Consider the following 21174-nt stretch of genomic DNA (forward strand, 5'->3'; position numbering starts at 1 on the left):
AAGCATGCTTACAACCATGCTTTCCAGGCTATTGTGCCACACTAAATAGGCTACTTTCATATTAAAGATAAATATTTATAATTAATGACTATAAGGAAAACATTTTTGTTAATATTTTACTAAAATATAGATAAAAGAACCAAAGAAGGTTAAGTACATATTTTTGGTAAGATGTCTTCATGTGCATATACATTAGTTTGCAATTGAAAAGTGAACTAAAAGGTGTTCCATAGATCTGGACCCCAGAAAAAAACAGATTTCTCCATTTTCATGTTAAATTTAAATGCTAGTTATGCTTTAATTGCTTTCTTATGGCAGCTGACAGCCCTGCCCTGTGTACAAAGTCCAGTGAACAGGAGCAGTAAAACAATTTGAATTTCAGGCAGATAAGAGATATTAATGTTTTTTTCAGTGGATGGCCAGATTGTCATTATGTTGTATTCCAGACACACACAATGTGGGTTCTGGTTTTGTACCCCTTTGCCCGCAGAGTCAGGTTCTCTGGAACAGGAGGCCAGTGCTGATGGTTCCACTGTTACAAAAACGTTGGCATTCAGGAACTGTCCCCTAAGCTAACAGTAAGCCAGCTAGAATCAGCAGACTAGCAAGTTAGCAGCCAAAGTTATCCATTAAATAGCTACAGTACACCGAGACCATGAAATTTACTTATTACCTTTTCTGAGCTGAAAGGGAAACATCTCTTTCAGGAGATACACATTTGTCTTAGCTTCCTAATTGCAACATGCTCAGCCGCTAAAATTAAAAGGATGTTACATGCATGAAAGTGTAGTCTTATATTAATCTCTTGCCTGAACTGTATGCGCAGTACTTTCTAACTGTAAGTTCACTGTTAGCCATTTCATATCTAGTATGTTGTCCCCGGTTAAAAGACGAATATACCATTTCATATATGTTATCCCCAGTCAAAAGACAAATATGTATCAAGATAGCTTTAAATATGCTGTATATACAGTATATCTTGTCTGACATATTGTAGATTTCTCCATTACTCAATTGTCAAAGTTTAAAAGCCACCTAACAGAAATGCTCAGTCTATGACCCTGATACCTGCTTTTTGTCAAATGCCCCTTACAGAATCAGGCTTTTTACCTAAGGTGCGTGACACAGACCCAGTGATTCAAAGAGTCTTTGCTACCTGATACATTGTCCCAGTCTGTTTATATAGAAGAATTGAACTTCCAGCCCTTTAGGAAGGACAATGAAATTAACAAAAACTGTGGATCTCAAGCCAGACCACTGTGACTCAGCATAGATGCCTGGCAAGTATCCAGATCTGCAACTAAGAGAGAGATTCAGCTTTGTCACACAGTAGGTCTTGCCAACATGGTGACTGGCTGACTAAAAGCTGGTTAGTTCAGTTTAGTTCAGTGTAACAGAACTGAACTAGTGGGAGAGTTTTAACAAAGCCACATCATTTGTTTAATGTCAAAGGAAGGTCTGGCAATATCCAGTTCGCTTTTGCTAGAGCAACAGTATTTGCTGTAATCGAGCGTCTAAAATTGAAAAAGAAAAGCATTGATGTTCCTTCTTATCACAGAACATTACTTTTACCTTCAGTAAAAAAAATGTTATTTTTTGTCCTTTCCCTAATGATGTGTGTCTTTACTGCATTTTGTTATTTTTTTCTTCTTTTTTTCTCCTCAAGTTTACTTTTGATATACAGTATATATAGTTTTAAACAAGGAGTTTGGATTAAAATCTGTTGGTACTTTTTATTGCCTAGTATCGTTTGTAATCGTAGAATTGGATTTCTAAGTGTTTTCTACATTAGTATTCTGTTCTGGAGAGACCACTGTCATGTTGATATAATGTTCAACGTTGCTGTTTTGGGTATATTCTTTTGAATAATAAAATAATAGACTGTACCCCCAAACACTGTGTTTTTGGCCTTTGCTCATTGCTCCAAGTTACAAAAAAGTCAACAAACCTTTAAAAGTTTGTCACCATTTGAATTGCAGTTCTGTTTTTGAGTATGGTTCACGTGGTCTTTGCACTCTTAAAAGTGATGTTATATTGGTCTTTTAAAAAAAGGAAGGTGGTTAATTGGTTAATAGTGTGGTTCTTGGTTAATAGAGATCATTTGTCATGTGTCACTTCTGTGAAATGACCTGTCTGTGATTTGTCTTTTTGCTAGAATCAGCTCACCCAAAGTACCAGTGCTTTGGAAAGCTCAGAAGAGCTGCTGGAGTTCGCCAACACAGCTCTGGACATCAAAGATTCTGAGGAGTTTGCAAAGGTAGAGGCTCAAAGTTCTGCAGAGCTTGAGTAAAACCACCAGATAGGAGAAAGAAAGTTGTGATTTACTGTTGCGATGTGATGTGGTACACTTAGATCAGAGATTGCTTGCATCAGATAATGTTAAAATTTTATATCAAATCACCTATTATGTGTAATAATATTGGAAAGTAAGCTGGCACACCATGAGTGAGTAAGAAATTATAGAAGCCCTTGGTTTTGAGGAAATCCACAACTGTTGCCACATTATATTGTACACTAGATTTTGATTGGAGGTTCAACAGTCAGATTAGTCCACAACACTGAAAGATTTCTAGAAACACGGCCATATAGCTGACTGATTGACCTGTGAGCGGCATGTACTGAGCTATCTTAAGATGTTTTGATGAGTAGTGTTAAGCTTTAGACATTAGGAAGGCTTTCCTTGAGCTTGTCATCAGTAAACTTCCCCAGAAATAATAAAGAGATCTCGCTAATAAAAGGTCATTCTGTTTTATTCTTGAGGGTACACGTGTTTTTGTAAATTTATACTGTGAACCAGTTGGCTTCAGAAGATTTGAATGCACTTTTTTATTCAAATTAACAACAAATCTCAGTGAACACACATACCGCTGTTCTTGTTATATGCAACATACAGTAAATGGAATGTGTTTGCTTTAGTGTTTGTTTTTCAACCATATATCTTATATTGTCGCAAGCCTTGTCTATATATAAAGGCTTGTTTTACTACCATTATAGATGTTTACATAACAAACTATGGTATTACTATAGTCTGATGTAGTAAATCACAGTGAAAGTACAGAGTAGGATAGCTGATGGCTGTTATTAAATCTAGAGTTTGAAATCTGGAACTATTTCACACAAAAATAGATGCTCTCAGACCTCTGTCTGATGTACAAATATCAAAACTCATCTTGGTTCACATTATGTAAACAGGTTAGCTACTTGTCAGATGAGATTACAAATGAATCCCTAAATGTAGCCTATTCCAGGGCTTCTTTCCATTTGCCAAGAATATACGTAGTGCAGTCTTTTTGTATTGATTCACTCGGTTGTAACTATTCCTATTAACACATACTCAACTAATCTCTTCTTTTGTGCCCACTGTTCTCAGTAATATATCATAATAAAACCTTACAATATATTAACATTTTAATCAGATAAATGAAGATGAATGTTTTTTCTATCCTTTTCTTTCAATGGCTTTCTTTCCAGAACCTGTAAATGTTTGAAAATCAGTTTCCCATAACCAGACTGCAAACCCAGAAAGGATGGAATCAATGCTATTGGACTATTTCTGAACTCATGTGTGGTTTCAAACTCAGTAATGACTGCATAAATTAGAATAATTAAATTGAAACAGCAAATATCTGTAGCGTGCTTGTCTACTTTGTATAGGGGCTAATTTGTAATTCAGAAATTCCCAGAAGGTTAATCATGTCATATTAATTGAGTAAAAGTGCAGTACCCCAAGTAACCTCCTCAATGTCTGTTCCGGTTGCTTTGCACTGTAACGCATGATGCCCTCATTTGAATGTGCATGGCTCTACTAATGAACTTTCTCTTTTCTTCTCCTCCTGTTCTTCCACAAAGGCTGCCAAACAGATCAAGGATAGGTATGGTACACTTTTCACTTCTTCTGGACTGGGCTTGCTTGCTGTTCACTGTAGTAACACTGTGCAACTGCTCTTACACTAAATAGAGATAAATGTCCACAGGATAAAGTTGGACTTTTTCCAAAGAACAGGTAACTTTGAATGGCATAAGCTGTCTTATGTGCATTATGATATTTACTTTAATTATAAATAACATTAGCAATTGATATTTAAAGAATAAAAGTCTAACCTAACCAAATTCTGCGTGAAATATTAATGCTACATTGTGGTCCCAGAAGTAAAAGGATTCAGCAGCTTTAGGATATATTTTGCAGAATGGCGGCACAGAGCCAAAGTGATTAGCATTGTTGCCTCGCAGTCCTGGGGCCCTGGGTTCAGTTCCTGTGGTGCTGTGTGCATGGAGTTTGTATGTTCTCCCTGTGTTCAAGCATGTGTCCTCCAGGTGCTATGGTTCCATCCCACAGTTCAAAGTCATAGTGGTATGTTAATTGGCTTCTGGGAAAATCGACCCTGGTTTGAGTGTGTGAGCATGTTTGTCTGTGTGTGCCCTGCAGCGGACTGGCATCCTGTCCAGGGTGTACCAGAATAGGCTCTGGCTCCCCTGTGACCCTGTATTGGATAAAGCAGTTAGAAAATGGATGGATGGAGACAACCTCTACCTCTTCGGAAGAATAAGGGGTCGCATGTTTTAAGGAAATACAATTAGCCCTTTTGTTAACAGCACACAAAATGTCAGGCTATCAAGCGTGTTGTCAGAAACACAGAGACAATTTCCTGCTTCCTCCCTCCTCAGGCTAATCAGCCTTGCAGGTCTGTCCTATCTACCAAGGGAGTAGCGGGCCAGCGTGGTAGAGGGAGAAAGAGCATTATTGTCGGCAAACCAAACAGAAAATGAGCTCCCACTCCTTCTGATTCTCAGTATTTTAAACATGAGTAAGGGCATCCCTGTATGTTCATACAGTTATGCTACTTCTCTTGCGCCCACCATTCACCCAATCTCTTGTCTGTTCCTGGAAGTACTCCTAAAGACTCTGGAACACACTTTATCTTGATGTTTTGTTCACATGTCACATCTCAGTGAGGAACCCCTGACAGTCAAAGCAACATCTGCGCAAACTGTAACACAAAGCACAATCTTTTGCAGTATTCTGAATCTGTGTATTAGGATTTCTGGACGTCATGTTAAATTTCTTGAAATGAGACCTTATTTCCTTAAAGTAGGACTCTTACACATGTCTTTGAGGTCTTAATAAGCAGCTCATGTTCAATTTGGTCACAGAAGTTACAGGGATTTTACTGCCTTTAGTGATCTTTTTTTTTTTACCTGCTATTTGGATGCGATTTTCTGCGCGACTAGATTACTGTCTGTGCTTATTGACTTTTCTCCTTACTTGTTAGAGGCGTATTGGAGCACATTGCCAGTATGTGCACAAGCGTAGAGACGTTGAGCTGGGCTGTGCCTTTTTACCCAGTGATTATACAATTATACTGATGTACTGTCCTGCAGTGTCCTTTCAACTGCTGTCTTTGTCATCTGGCTCAGTTTGCATGGCAAATACTGCTCAAAATGGAAACAACAAGGAGTCACATAGAATAATGATTCCAATAATAGGACTGAGAACACGAAACCAACTGGGAAAAGGGAAAACACAATGCAGGCTTCTAAAAGGATATCCACTTATTCAGTTGTGGGTGACTCCTGTTACCTAGGATTAATGCAGCGATGGCGGTGGAGGATTTCGTTAGTCCCTCCTGCTGCTCTCTAAACTCAATTTGCATTCACTCATGTTGAGGTTTTTTTAAGGGAAAGAAGTTGTGAGCTGCTTCTTTTGCATTAGTTTTTTTCATTTGTGTTTATTAATGAGCCATTGGTATTCAACAGTCAAAGGGACAGAGTGAAAGAGAATGTTTCATCCTTTAAAACATCCTGTTTTCTATAAATGCTTTTAGCGTGTATCATGAGCAGCCTTGCTATAACAAGTGACCTTTAACGAAGGATGCCTAGGAGCAGTGAGAATTAAAGCAGTGTGCGCTGAAGGTCTGGTGTTGGTTGCAGAGTGACGATGGCTCCGGCTTTCCGTATGACAATGAAGCCCAAAGCCACCGATAACATGACGCATCTAATGGCGGACTTCTCCCAGGAGAGACGGATCATCCAGGGCCTCAGGTTCCTGCCAGGTAAAACACAGCCTCTCGCACCCAGGTGCTCCACATGCTGATCAATAACAGACCTGGCAGAAAAACGCTCTGAAGCCAGTGAATGAAATGTGGTGGGAGATGTTTGTGCCTGTCGGTGCATGACAGGCCTCAAAAGAGGTGTATCGAACAAAATTCAGCCCATTCAACAGTATATTAAACAGAATAAATCAGACATCTCGGAGGCTTGAAATCATTGAGTAGTGTTCTTAGAGTTGGCCAGAACAGTGGCAAATATGTACCAGATTTACCTTGTGTACCATGTCCATTTATTGTAACATATAGAACAGTGGGTGTTGCAACCCACACAGTTTCCTTCATAGCTCTTCTGTACTCTCCAACAGCTCATGACGTGTATTCTACAAGCTTTCAAACTATTTATCTCCCAGTCCCTTCTTTCTCAGAGATAACCCTCATTTTGAAGTTGTGGTGAAGGAAAAGACCGCACACTTTCCAATTATCTTACGATTAAGAATGAATTTTTTGAGGGGAAGACCGAGCAGCTTTACTAGAACAACTACTACTACTGTACGTTAACATGAGGATGGGGATGTTTTACAAAGGCTTGCTGTTTTTTAACTTTTCTTTTGTGTTACTGTAAAAACACAGAATATTTTTATTCTTTCTTTTTATAAAAAAAACAGGTGCTATTTGTATTTGCAGGATACTTGAATAATTGCAAATTTTGTGCTTTTATCGGGAACAAACGTTCCTTGCTTTCTAATTCAATTAATCGCAGAGCTGTCTGTTTAAAGTTTTTTTTTTCCTCTTATTTTGTACAGAATTCTCCCTGGAACACATACATTTTTACGTAGTTTTGTAATTGGATTCACGGTTCATTCATGTAGAAGAGATTTTACGTTTATTTATATTTAGTACAGTGAATGTCATAGCTTGTTACAGTCCAGTTGTAAAGTAGCTGCTTGTGAGCGAAGGCACTGAAGGCCCTGGGCTGACTCTGCTCAAGAGCTTTGCGGCAATCTGGAGAAACTGTGGATGCCCTTCTAACATTGCAGTTCTCAGCTGCAGCAAAACGTGACTCTTAATGCCAGCTAATACCTAAACAGATGGGGCTTTTTTTTTCTTATATGAAGCTTCTTTTAAACAACAATGGTAGGGGTATCGACCAGGACTTGTTATGGAAGCTCTTGATGAGAGAAGCACCATTTTTGTTGTTCACAAATTGTACAGGAGATTTATATTCTTAATAACTAATGAGAAGCTTTTATTCCCTCATTTGATAATAAGAAAAAAAAGCTTTGTGTTTATTTGCCTCACAGCGAAATGAGTAATTCCATTTTTAGAAACACTGGCTTACCTGTGGAAGTGGTGGTTTTCTAATTTTGCCACAGTCGTCTGCTCGTCCTCTTCTGCCCTGCCTTGTGTCAGCCACGTGGGACTGTTTTCTCCTCTGCCAGGAGCACACCATTTGCTTTTACAATGAGCACAGCAGATGCCTTAAAGGGTTTGGTTTAAAAATAAATTGTCTATATTGTATGCCACTGTGATAATGAAATGCGTGTTAGTTGCATGAAATGAGGCGTTGGTTGTTGATAGAGGACACTTATATTGTTATGTTGGCAGATTTGGATCGTTCCATGTCATGTCTTTAAGGAACGGGTATAAAGGAGCAGTTACTTTCATGACTGTCGAGTTAATGCAGTTCGATCCTCCCTGCCTCTTTCCTCCCTACACTGTGCTTTCATACTGTTGGAAGCCTTCCAGTTCTTGCCATTCTGGATTGAGGTGAAGGGAGCCTGCCTTCTGTTTTAGACAGCTATGACACACACTTGTGGATTCTCATTGTAGAGGCACATTGGCAACTGACAGTGCCCTAACACAGAAGAGAAAAAAAATATGGCATAGAGCAATCTGCTCTTAACAGCTGATGTAAGCCACAAATCCTGCAGAGAAGAGAGATTCAGGACAGCATCACTCCCGTCTAACAGAAAAATAACGAGCTTTTACTTCATCCTTTGTTTCCTCTTTCTTCTGCAAAGCTACTTGTTTAATGGAGCATTATGGATTTGCAAATCGTACTGAATCATCATCTTTTATTTTGATGTGTGCAAACTTTTTCAGGCACCATAGATGAAGCTCTCCTTACTTTGCAGGATAAGAAGGCGGTTTGCTCAGCATTAGGAGTGTGGCTCTCCTAGATAGATACTTTATGAATCCCGTGAGGGAAATTTCAGTGCAACAGCAGCCAGGCACAGTCAACACAGTACAGTGTAAAGTAATAATACAATAACACAACAATCCAATACAGTAAGCAGTCAGTGAGAAGTGCAATAAAAATGGAGTATGGAGAATTGCACACAGTACAGAAGATACAAAACAAACCAGAATGTACAGTACACAAGAGTATATATTGCACACCAGTTGTAAACAGAAAACCAGCTACAGTTCAGCTCTGAGGTTAGGAGCTACTACTTTAGATACAGGAGATTGGAAATTTGGAATGAGAGGTTGGAATGAAATAAAGTTCATTCTGAGATATTATTATTTGCCGATAATGATTTGTATCATTTGCCGAAGGTTTTTCAGATGTATTTCGCAAGCCTAGATAGTTGTTTGGGAAGGAATTCTTGAAGAAAACTGCTTTGTTTTTCCTGCTAAAGCTGTATTCATTACTCACAGAAGTAAGGTTTCAAAATCAAACTGAGCAAGACTCAGAGCCCAGTGGCATCCCTTGGCCTGTACAGTTTTATTGTAGACCTTCTCGGAGTGAGTCAGACAGTTCTTTTGTCTAGTATCTGTTCTCTGGAAACATGGGTCTTTGTCAGTGTCCACCCAACTGTCAGCAAAGCTACAAACCTTTGGATGTTGCCTCAGTTTGAATACTTTGGAGATCGAAATGTAATCTTGTTATTTTAGGTAGATTATTCGTCTGGCATTATCATAGTGCAGCTAAGTTGCAGAACAATAAAAAGCAAACTTGTTAGATTGTGTTTTTGTTTATTGTACAGGTAGCAGCGTTTTTAGAAATAAAAATGTGTATGCGTGTTCCCTTTTGATATTTAGACCAATCGCGGGGGCATTTATTTCTAAAGGAAGAAGTGGGAAAATTGGGGAAAGTTCCTGAAGATTGAGAACATAAATTAAAATGTAAACTTGGGATTTCAATATAAAATACCTGCCGCTATTTAAATTAAGAAAAGAGAGTTAATGCATGTTGAAAAGTTTTGCATCAAATCAACTGGCCATGATCCACTTTTGATGTAGAGTTTATTCCTCTACCATTCATGCCTTTCTCTCACCATGTATCTGATTGGGCTGTGCCTTCTCTTGTAGCATACGCCTCTACCAGTAATTCCCTCTGGTCCCCAAATGTCTTTGTGATGTATTCAGGGGGCCTCCTGTTCTATAAATCTGTCTGAAAAGAGCGCCTATTCAGGCGTCTTCCAGGCATTAAACAAAACTTCTTTTTTGTGTGCTTGCTGAGGGTGAATGAAACTAGCTGACTCTCTCCCTGTTTAACACTGCACATTGCAGAGGTTTCATCTCCATGGAAATAACACAGGCTCTCCCTGGGCCCAGAACTACCATTTTCAGCTGCCTACAGTATACGGTGATCGACTCATTTTTCAGAAAACGGTGAAAAATGAAATTTCCCTAGATTCTAAATTTAAGGATACAATTCCTTATCGCTTAATTCATACAGTATAAGGTTTAAATAAAATATGTATACTGTTGAACTAACAATGATAGTCTTACATAAAATAACTACTTAATTCTGGTAGTAACCAGATCACTGCGACTAAAATAATCACTGCTGTGCCTTTGATAATTTTAAATTTATATCAATGGCCTTTTGGTAGAAATCTGAATTCATGTGACAGATTTCAGTAGGTGAAGGACTTTTGAATTTTTCGGGCCTGAATTTAGTCAGGATTCTTCTCCAGCATGTGGAAGTCAACAGAACATTATTTTTAACAAAGGAAACTATTCTTTATGAAAGTGTCACATTGTATACCAAAACTGAAAAGCTTTTATGAATCTCATCTGCATACAGATGGATATGACCTTATTTAATCAAGATTATGTTTGCATATTGACCCTTTGGTTACCAAGTCTCATTAGTTTGCCTAGTATTGATAAAACAGATTGTATTCAGCAATGTTGAAGCATAGTAATTAAAGCATTCTCACTTCACAGTTCATCACCAATATTCATGAGAACACAGACATTAATATTACGAGTAGCAAGAATAACATTGACTAGATGGATTCTATGTACTTAAAATTAGACTTTTTTCTGTGATCTGGCTTTACAGTCCTCAGGCAGCTCCTAAAAGACCCCATGTAGAAAACCTGAGTTGTAGAATACCCATCTGGACTCTCGGGGGGTTTGTGTATTGCTCCAGCTGCATGGCTGTCGATCTCATCAATGGCTGCCCCTGATGGCCTTTACTGTTCACCTGTCTGATAGAATGATGTCACACTCCCAAGGCAGTAATGCAGCTTGTCAGAAAAATCTCTTTCTGGAGGGATTCACAACTATTGGCAAGCCTGCTATCTTAAAATAAAGTGGGTAGTAAGAAAAATGCCACATACTGTACATGCCTAAACCTTTCTTTGTGTTGAATCAAACTGGCAGTAACTTTCCAAAGGCACATGTCCATACACATTCAGCTAAACACGATGGATTTTGAAAGGGCATGGTTAATTAAATGAAAGGGAATCTTTTCAGTTTCGTATTAAACACTTGATCTTTATTGCTTTGCAATGATCTGAAAAGCTGCAACCAGTACGCAATTTTAGTTCCCTATGAATGTTCTTTACATTCAAGAGCATTTTCAGGGTTAGAGAAGTGGAGAAACGCTCGTCACAAATTCATATCTATTAGCCTCTCCAGTGATGAAGTACTTAAAACTTTCGTTTTCAGCTCTGTTCTCATTTTCCATGCTGATTTTTTTTCTGCCACCACTAGAAGTCGAATGGATCTGTTTTGAATGTGCCAGAATACCTGGGAAATGGTGCATAAAATAAGCTTTCTGGCCATTTTAAATATTCTTTGACATCTATGCATTCACAAACAGTGCTTCTTTTGGTCTGTATAGTTATGGTAAGTAATGAATCAGTGCTTTGTCTCATTGCAAATTAATAAAAATGTTGCCTGTAATCCCTTAGGTCCTGTTTCACTGCATATCACTCCAGATATGTTTTTTGACGATACCAATTGGTATCGGTCTTCTTCAGGCATAGGTTGCATTCATCCAACAAAGATTTCAGTACCATCCTTTTTCCTGTTACAGTTCCAAGAGCTCCTGAGATTGATGTTGCAGACTGTGTGGTTGCCGACAACTCGGTCACAGTATGCTGGCGAATGCCGGAGGAGGACAACAAGATCGATCACTACATTTTGGAATACAGGAAGACCAACCATGAAGGGCTTCCCCGAGTCAAAGATGAGCGATGCTGGGAGGTGCTGGACAACATCAGAAGCACAGAGTATTCATTAACAGGTAACCGAACCTCTTTGCTAAGCACACTCCAAACACAGTATTTACAGTATTAAACATAGTTAGAAGAGTATTTTATGGCATTTGATATCTCAGCTCTCCCCTTTAATGTCTGACTGATTTGTTGAGGGAGAGAGCTGTTATTTTGCAAGATGGCACATTGTGGACTGTTCCCTTCAATTAACCTTTTTTGATTTTTGATTTTTTTTAATCATGTCTCTTTTTCTAGAAACGGAATCCGAGTGCAGTGCCTCTTGCTGAACTGTCATAAATATAAAAAATGGTGTTATGCTTGTCAAATTGAAGACATTCATAAATTCAGTGTGTACAGTGCATTTAAATGTAAAACCATTTTAGGGAAATCTCGCAGTTTCTTGTTTGAAATGTAAAAAAAAATAGCACAGCTCTCAGATTTGTTCCAGAAGGAGATGTCCATTAACATGCGTTTTCTTTCAGGTTTAAAGTTTGACTCCAAGTACATGAACTTCCGAGTGCGAGCCTGCAACAAAGCAGCCGCTGGAGATCACTCTGACCCTGTCACACTGGAGACCAGGGGTAGGGCCTGTCACAGTGCTGTTGTTCATCACTGTACATCCATACTGATTCATGGAATATTTTGTCTTGTTGTGCTGCTCACCCCTGCCAGTAACAATGAAGTATACAGTAGGTATACCCTGGACTAATTAAGATTGACTCTTTTGCCACTGATTACTGTGCTACAGGTTTTAACTGTTTCCCTCAGACAGGAGAAGACAGGATTTCACCTCTGGTAGCTGTAGGGTTGCAAGAAGGCTCAGTGCAGCACAGTGAAGGCTTGAAATCAGTTTTTTAATCTGTTATGAAAAAGACCATAACAAACAGGAACACAAAAACTGCGTTTGCCTATGAACTCTGCACCCATACATTTACTACCATCTTTTATACAGTTTAGACTATCTTAGTTATCATAAATGCTGCGCTTAGAAGAGATCCTCGCATGTGCATCAGAACTTATATACAGATTTTATACATAGTACAACTCTTATCCCTGCCTTCCACTAACTCCGAAGTGTCGTCTACAACAGATGTCTTTCTCCTGCTTCAACATGCAAAGAGCTCATTTCGAATAGACACTTTCACATAAGCTTTGGTCAAACTCTACACAACTGTCTCCACAGGAGGAACTTGTGGTGCAGAGCAGCAGTGAATAATGTTCATCTAAAGCCAATGATAAAAACAAATGGGACTCTTTGTATGGTTCCGAGCCACCAACCACTTACTACTCTTACACTCTTTGTACACTCTTACACTTCATCTCATTCCTTATTTCTTCAATTGTCTTGAATCTGTTTTGCTTCCAAATGGATTTTGGGGGCCTTGTCACATTTTGTCTGGTGTTCCACGTCACACACCGGACATCTTAACGTGGCCCCTCTCTGAAGATGCCCTTTTTTTCTTCTCTTTTCAAAAACAGCTTTTAACTTCAGCTTAGACTCTACCTGCTCACACCTCAACCTGAAGGTGGAAGACAGCTGTGTAGAGTGGGATCCAGCAGGGGGCAAAGGCCAAGAAAGCAAAATAAAGGGCAAGGAGAACAAGGGCAGGTGATTATTTTTATTTACTCTTTTATTTATCCTAGTAAGTGACCTGAGAAAAAAAATATTCATTTGCAATGATGTCCTGGAGGATGTAGGATGTCCTACACGTTTATGCAAATGGCCTTTTACTGGAACAGTGTGAGCATAATATTCTGCACGCTGCAACAGCTGAGGTTTGAACCCACAGGCCCTACTGTATGTCCAGAGTCTGGAGACCTAACCTATACAGCTTCATCAGGCCTGCTGAGCTCTGGGCATGTCAGCACCCAATAGTATTTTGTTAAAAGTAGTTTTTGGGAAATTGAAAGCTAGACGGCACTCCTGTGGCGTTTCAGGACTGCTGTTTAAACTTTAGTTCCATTAATCTCCATGTGTTGTTAACAATGAGATTTAAACCCCGTCAGTTTGAGTTTAAGCTAAGGCCATGTCCACTCTAAACATTTAAATTTGACCACTTATCTTTACACTTGGTAAAGAGTGCTGAGAGGGATGTGCACCTATAACATTACTACTGGAGAACCAGACTTGATACCACCTGGAAGTAGTTCCAAAATCAAGCCAGTCATATCTGTTTGCCCTGTTTGTCAAAAGTGAGGTTGCTTTAACTCAGTGACTCTTTATTCTGTGTTATTCCAAGTGAATTTGATAGCATGTTCAGCACAAGACCACAGCAAATACTCAGAAAAGGATCTATATACTACAGTTTGTAATTCTGAGGCATATAAATGGAGAAAATTAAATATGCTCCAGTTGAGAGGAGATCATTCATCACATCTTGGTGGTTTGTACCTAAATGATCTATTAAGCCATTTCTTAAAGGATGCTGTGGTAAAATTCTGAGGAAAATTACACAGATTGTAGTCCTAAATATATAGTGAATCCAGTGGTATTTGTACTAAATTGCCATATGCAAAGTACAACATTAAAACAATTTAGGGGTAGCTCCTGTCTGTTTCTGTCCATAAAGCCCAATTAACAAAGATATGATATTTCACTAGGTGCACTTGGAGCTACAAGAATCGGAACATTCTTGAAATAGTTTAATTGGTGTAGACAGGATCTAAGAGTCTCATTCCCAAACTGGAATTAGAAACATGTAAGCCAAACCTGAGAGACGCATAATGAAGCGTTCTATTCACAAAACCAAAAGAATATACAAAAGACTGCAAACAGGTTACAAGGAGGAGGCCTCCCAGCCCATCTCGCCAGATTGGTTGATAATAGCAACTAGATCAGTGACTCTCACCCAGCCGTTTGCCTTGTTCCAAAGCCCTTGTGAACAGGTCCTCCTGTTCTGAGTTTCCAATGCACCTGTGGTTTGGAAATCCTCCGTTTTGTGTTTTACTGCTGATTGTGAAGAAGTCCATTGAGTTGGGAAATAAAAGCTTAAGGAGCAGTGATTAAAGGGTTCAGATAAATAACCAACACCTTGGTAGGAACAAAAATCAACACTGGGGACAGGAGGACCCACATATTAAAATCCTGCTACAGTAATTTCTCTGTGTTATATATTAATACAATTTTTTATGAGAACTTATGAGAAAAAGGCTTAAAGGGGAACTGCAGTCCGAATTTCTCGGTTATTAAATCTTGGTAACAAATTAATTCATTGACAATATAAAACAAACTACAAATTTCAAATTGAGCACAAAATCGTGAACTTTTTGATAGCACTGCATAGTCACCATGGTCTGGCCACAAGCAAGAGCGAGAGTTCCCACGAATTGCGACCTGAAGCAGCCCTTCCTGCTCACTAGTCACTGTAATGGCTAATGTAATATGAGTGATGTAAGTGTAGGTCGTGCAGCAGAGTTAATAAGTTCCATTTATCAGCACATACAAAATACATAAAATACGTCATGGAAAATTTTGTATTGAATATAAAAAATATGTATTGAAAACCATCTCGAAGTCAAGTGCAATATTTCTGTTGGATTAAAAGATATGCTAAAATTATATTCACAAGCCTGCTTCTTTACAATGTAAAAGGGCCGCTTCACGTCACCAGAAGTTTTGTTGCCTCATTCTGAATCACCGAACATGGTGCTGCACATACCTGGAAATGTAATTTATTTTGGGATGTAAGTTGAAGGTCTTACAAGTTACTGTGTACATTTTACTTTTATTGTGGTTTGAAATGCACTCATCAGTGCTGCTTTTTCTAACACCAAAATATAAAAATAGCAGAATTGCAGTTCCCCTTTAACTCCTCCTGAAATGAGATGTGACTTTCATCTGGCTTGTCTGTGGCACATTCCCAGTATATTGGGTCATAGCTCTTTATTAATGCATCAGCGCTTACTTGCTTACCCAGTCCGATAAAAACAATGTCTCCAAGGTCTCGTTGGGATCACTTTCTGTTAGTGAGTAAAGTTTCTTTCCTGTGTGGAAGGACACTTGAGCCTTGTATGTTTTATTAAACATGCGCTTTCCTGGTTTTACCTTCCAATGACACACCAGTTACAACTGATAAAGCATTTGGATGGGCTGAAATTAGATCTCATTACTTGTGCTTTTTGAATGCCAGACCTTCAAGAACCTTACGAACAACTTAAATGTAGACCTTAGAATGCCTTCAGAATTCCATAGAGGTCTTTTGGCCATAAGGAATATTCATGCTGAGCACCTTGGAACTAAGTTGCTAAGGCAAAAGAACAGAACTGGCATTCTGTGTGCAACACTGCCTCGCTAGAAATTAGCGAGTTTTGGTGGTAGAGACAGGTGCCGTATTGAGATAGACATTAGTCTTTCTTAGAGTACTTCCCCATCCATGCCTTAACCCTTTTTGTGCAAAACCGTTGAATTGCTCATTAACCCACTGCTTATCCATGTTTTTTCCTCCCAACCAACAGCGGCCATGTTACCAATCTGAAGAACACGTCAAGGTGATTCTGTGCCTCCTAGCTATAGGATTTAGTTTAGCCGACAGCTCTAGCAAGGAGCACTTAACCACAGCTCGTACATTAACAAAGGTCTCTTAGCAGTCATCCAAGCTTGTTTTTATCTAGTCTTTCTCAGGCTTCTGAAAGTGCATTTACCATTCCTGTTTTAACACATTATTTTACCATGAACTCTTTTCTCTCTATTTATCATTTAAAACATTACAAGAAATAAGCTCTTTGCCAGACATTGAACATCTACAACAGATGTTTGACAAAAATATTCACATTTCTCTTGGAAGTGTTCGATTTAAACCATGCTGAAAAAGACTGGGTAAAAAGGTTTGAATTGTGCAGTGTGGAAGGACTGCTTAGTGGTACGTTCATTTATTGATGGAGTGCAGTGTATGGAGAAATAACACTTCATGCTTCAAATCCTTTGTACAGTACATCAGAAGTACCTCAAATAAATAACTGTGAATTGAAGAGCCGTACTTGAAATCTTTTAAAAGTAATCACAACAGGCTGCTGGGAGCCAGTCAAGGCACTTCCATCTATAAATGGCCAATACTATAATTTACTTTCTTTTTTACTTTAGTATGCTTTCTTCTTTTTCTTCCTTCCTTTCCAAAAGAAATGGTGATAAAGAATTTCCTAAATTAACAGACAATGCTTGGGTGAATCTCCACCAATAGATATTATCGTATAAACATTTTCTGTTGCTTTGGATTTTTTTCATGCTTGCAAACAATGCTTCATGTGGTGAGTAAAAATGTTATTTTTGTGACATTATTTTTCACAGTTTTAACTAAATCTTCACCATACAAATCGCATGATTCTAGTTCTTATCACTAATATGAGTAGGGCAAACTATCAGATGTCTTATAAACACAAGGACAAATAGCATGGTTCTGCATTTGTTGTTCTGGGTATAAAGTGAAAGATTGCTAAAGAGTGTAGAAGTTGTTTTAAGGAGTAGGGGGACTAAAATTAAGATGAGTGTTTCCCCACATTTTAAGTTTATTTAATTTTTTATCCTAATTTTCCAATTTCATGTGCCATATTCTCATCACCTTCTCAATGCTGTCTGTACATCTATTGTAAGAGGCTTTTCCTCAGTGGAATTGCAACAAAAGAGAGGTTTGTTCCTTTCGACAGAAGACAAAATATGCTGCAGCATGCAGAATCACCAAAACACTATTATTAATACTACTACACCCGATGAATCAAAAAGGAGAATAAAAGACCTTCTTTCCTCTTGGTCAAGAGCACATTCAAAATATATACATATACAGTAGAGGTCACATTTCACCTCATGTAGTGGTCTCTGTGGCACTGGTGCAGCTTGAAGAAGGTGCAGTACAGTGTACAGTGTCGGATATTTATGTACTGTTAAGTAGTTAGATGTTATTATGTACTGCTAGATAAATAGATGTCATTGGTTTACAGATTTAGTAAATGCCTTTGTGCAATTGAAATGGAAGGGGTGGGAACAATGAGGGGTCTCTCTGGGAAAACTGCTCCGCCAGCTCTTGCCCATTGGAATATCCTATGACGTATGGTGTCCTAGGGTACCCAGCTGTTCCGTATATTCCTTGCCAATTTGAAGTATGCAGCAAATGGGCTCTTGTGAGAGCACAGAGGATTTGGCCGCACCTCTCACATCAGTACAGCTGACACTCAAAAACTGCTGCTGCTGCAACTTCCAAATATCTTAGTAATGTTGCCACTGGACATGAAAGCCATGCGTAATACAGGGGTTTTTAAAAAGAGACATGTTGTTTGGCTATTCACTCTTTATTTCATAGAGCACCTTCTCAGATCACTTTACAGTGAATTGTTACAATACATAAACCTCCTGGAGAGGATTTTGAAAATGTCACTCATTGTGTGTGTGTCAATTACCTGTGGCTGCATAACTTCAGGATTATGAAACAGACTACTGAACTGCGAACTGCTTACTTGCAAAATGCGACTAATTTGCCTGGTTTTCCAGACTGGAACTAAAAGAACTACAATAAAAATGATTGTTCAGTTGTTGTGAGTTTTTTTTTTCAGTATTAGTAACATTTAACAGGCTTTGAGCTTGAATTGCAAATCATTACCATGTTGCGCAAAACACAATTTTTATTGGAATTGGTGGTCACTATTCTTCTTAATATTTCTTATGCGATGCTACTAAGGTCACAGAAAAATTCATCTATATGTGTATCTACATACACAGTGTTTTGAGTGTATGGTAGATTGTTGCCATTTCTTTTTTTCTTTGATTGATCTTAACCATTTTTCTTACTGACACACAACAGTAAGTCTTTATGAAATTCACGTAACAATTAGTGGACAGGCACAAAAGGAGGACTGGCTCATTGTATGTCACATTAACAGTTTGTTTAAACCTTATTTTGTAAATTGCTGCATTGTATGCTGTACCATGGTTTTGTCACAGTCTGTAAAAACAAGAAAGTAAAGTAAAATAACTGAGAACAGATTGTGGCCCATCTGCATACCTATTTTGTGTACACTTATTCCACTTATAAAAAAAGAAAATAGGCAATAGAGTTTTAACAAATAAATAATTTTGACTTGCAGCCAATTTGAATTTTATACACAAATTGAAACTAATTTTCTTCCATAATCAAACTTTGCCACTCGGCAACCGTAATTAATTACCTTAGTGAAAGGCATTGCGCCAATTTGTTCAGAGAATGATATGTAAAGCTGCTACATCAGCACAATCGAGACTAAAAAAAGGAAACTGGGAAAGACCTTAAACAACCCCCTGTGAGCTGGTGTCTGTAATTATGCAGACTGTAGAGCACATGGCGCCCTCCTGGATGGAACACTATTCCATCACAGAGTTTACCCAGCAATGCTGGTCCCCACTTATACAGCTGGGTGGACTGGACCTACTGGGGTACAACAGGAACCTGAACCCTCAATCTGGCAGCTATGAGTCCAAAGCCTACCCACTACACTATGCTACCCCCGATCAATGATAGAATGTAACAAAATAGCTATTAATGACTGTTTTACTCATTACGGTTCCAAAGTTACCACATACTGTACATCAGTACAGTAAATCAATTATAATACAAATTAGACTTAGTTATTGATTCATGTGCACTGAACTTTGCCACTACATACAGAAGCATGTTGCCTTTGGCAAAGAACAGCAAGCAGCTGTTACTGAGAAATATTCTAGTGTTTCAAACTGTATTCTTCTTCCACATTTCTCCTTAGAAGTGGTACCCCATCTCCCAAACGGACATCAACCACACGGCCTCCACCAGTCCGAGGAAGCAGAGATCGTTTTACTGGGGAATCGTACACCGTTTTGGGTAAAGGGACAAAAACACCCGGTCACAAAAGGGCTCTGATTTTAGACAAAAAAAATGACTCTTCAGCAAAATCTTTAATGAGGATATACAGTAGTAATCTGTACATTGTACAACTGAATAAATTACTATTGTTGTGTGCGTCCTATTCAGGTTAGTTCAGTGTGTCCCAGTCCTAGTTCTTTTGACCCCATTGTCTTCAGGTTTCCCTTTCAGGTGGACTCTCAGTTGCTTCATTGAAATAATAATGTGAGTGATGAGACCTTTTGAATTGTTTTATGCTCTTGAAGATTGACGTTTTCACATTTGCTTATAAATATCTATACAGTAAGTCCATTTAAACTATTGTTGTTGCAGACTTCAAAAAGAACTCAAATTGTTATTTAAATAAGATGTTCAGTTGCACAACTGAGAGCTGAGCTGGGACAGAAGTGAGCAGACTTTGAGAGTGATGAGGGCCTGTGCTAAGCCATTCCTGTTCTAAAGCAAGAATGAGTATGGTTGAGATGAAACTAGGTTATTTTGTGTGTTCTATGCAGGTGACAGCAGTATAGAGTCTGGACAGCACTACTGGGAAGTGAAAGCTCAAAAGGACTGTAAGTCCTACAGTGTGGGTGTTGCCTACAGAAACCTGGGGAAGTTTGACCAGCTGGGCAAGACCAACACGTCTTGGTGTATCCATGTCAACAACTGGCTTCAGGCGACCTTTGCAGCCAAGCACAACAACAAGGCCAAGAGCCTGGAGGTAGCGGTGCCAGACCGAATTGGAGTCTACTGCGATTTTGATGGAGGTAATGCGACTGGTGTGATGGAGCTGTCAGCATCTCTAAAACGGGGGTTTGCGGGTTCAGTTCCCTGATGGGATACTGCTTTTGTCCCCTATAGCAAGGTGCTACACTCCCTGCCAAGCCAGCCTTGTAAGTGAGAATTCTCTCTCAGTTAGCTTAGTTGCTTAAAGATACACATTCTACTTGAATAATTTTCTTCCAGTGATGTATCCTCCACAACTACTAACCTAAGTACCCTAATTTTAGGATAATAGTCAAGCTGGGCTTGGAGGTCAGTTATGCCCTTAAGTAACTAAAGCAAGAACCAATAATTGGATTTCATGTAGTTTTCTAGCAACTTGAATGTGGAGTTGCTTATGTAACTAAATCTTTTGTTCTGTCTGTAACTTATGTAGGTATTGCATTAAGACTTCTTTATTTTATGTGTCAACTTGCTTATTTTTAAATATAATTGTGCAACAGACATTTTCAAGCTTAGTCATAAAAGCCTTGACTCACTGCTCGTGTAGTATAGGCAATGAAACAACTGATGAGCTAATCCATCTCACTCTCAAGCAGAAACATCCAGTCTTGTCCTCTGCGCTGTAGGCATATAAAATTATTTTGCCATTTACTGATGACTGTGGATGTTTTCACCATTACATTATAATTCTCCGATCCATTTAGAGATAATTTAGCTGTATGTTGCATACATGGACAGTTGTGGGGAAAAAACCACAGCAAGAAACCAGAACCATAATTTATTTGTTTTTACTATTTTAATTTCTGTTTGTATACATAACAGAAATGCTCAAAGTAGAAAATAGCACTGAAAATTCAAGGTCATTAATTGCAATTCATGACAAAAGTACGCAAGCTCTTCCAATCTTTTAAGGGTAGCACTTCCTTGATTAACACAACCTAGAAGAGAGAAGCTAAGACCTTTACTACCTAAATGACAGCATGTGCCTTTGGTTTGTATTACACATCAGTAATACGATTAAGGCTCCAGGTGATTTAAACTCCTTGAATCCAAGGAAAGCCATCAGATACCCTGATATTGAATTGCAGCCATTGTGTTCAT

At 38.7% G+C, this 21174-nt stretch overlaps 1 protein-coding gene across 6 annotated transcripts in view; it reads left to right on the top strand.

Moving 5' to 3' along the window:
* fsd1l (fibronectin type III and SPRY domain containing 1-like) overlaps positions 1 to 21174 on the top strand; it is a 40822-nt gene that overhangs the window by 15344 nt on the left and 4304 nt on the right. For 2 of the 6 annotated variants that reach the window (XM_088911423.1, XM_088911422.1), the window contains 9 exons: positions 2156 to 2257; positions 3850 to 3872; positions 5929 to 6050; positions 11326 to 11535; positions 11989 to 12087; positions 12986 to 13115; positions 15962 to 15994; positions 19229 to 19326; positions 19863 to 20114. In XM_088911423.1, the coding sequence (XP_088767549.1) occupies positions 2156 to 2257; positions 3850 to 3872; positions 5929 to 6050; positions 11326 to 11535; positions 11989 to 12087; positions 12986 to 13115; positions 15962 to 15994; positions 19229 to 19326; positions 19863 to 20114 (1069 nt within the window). The remainder of the gene's footprint in view (positions 1 to 2155; positions 2258 to 3849; positions 3873 to 5928; positions 6051 to 11325; positions 11536 to 11988; positions 12088 to 12985; positions 13116 to 15961; positions 15995 to 19228; positions 19327 to 19862; positions 20115 to 21174) is intronic. The other 4 variants (XM_088911425.1, XM_088911424.1, XM_088911428.1 and 1 more) reach the window with 2 other exon arrangements.

Source organism: Atractosteus spatula, chromosome 3 (assembly GCF_055471065.1).
Source record: "Atractosteus spatula isolate fAtrSpa1 chromosome 3, fAtrSpa1.hap1, whole genome shotgun sequence".
NCBI lineage: Eukaryota > Metazoa > Chordata > Actinopteri > Semionotiformes > Lepisosteidae > Atractosteus > Atractosteus spatula.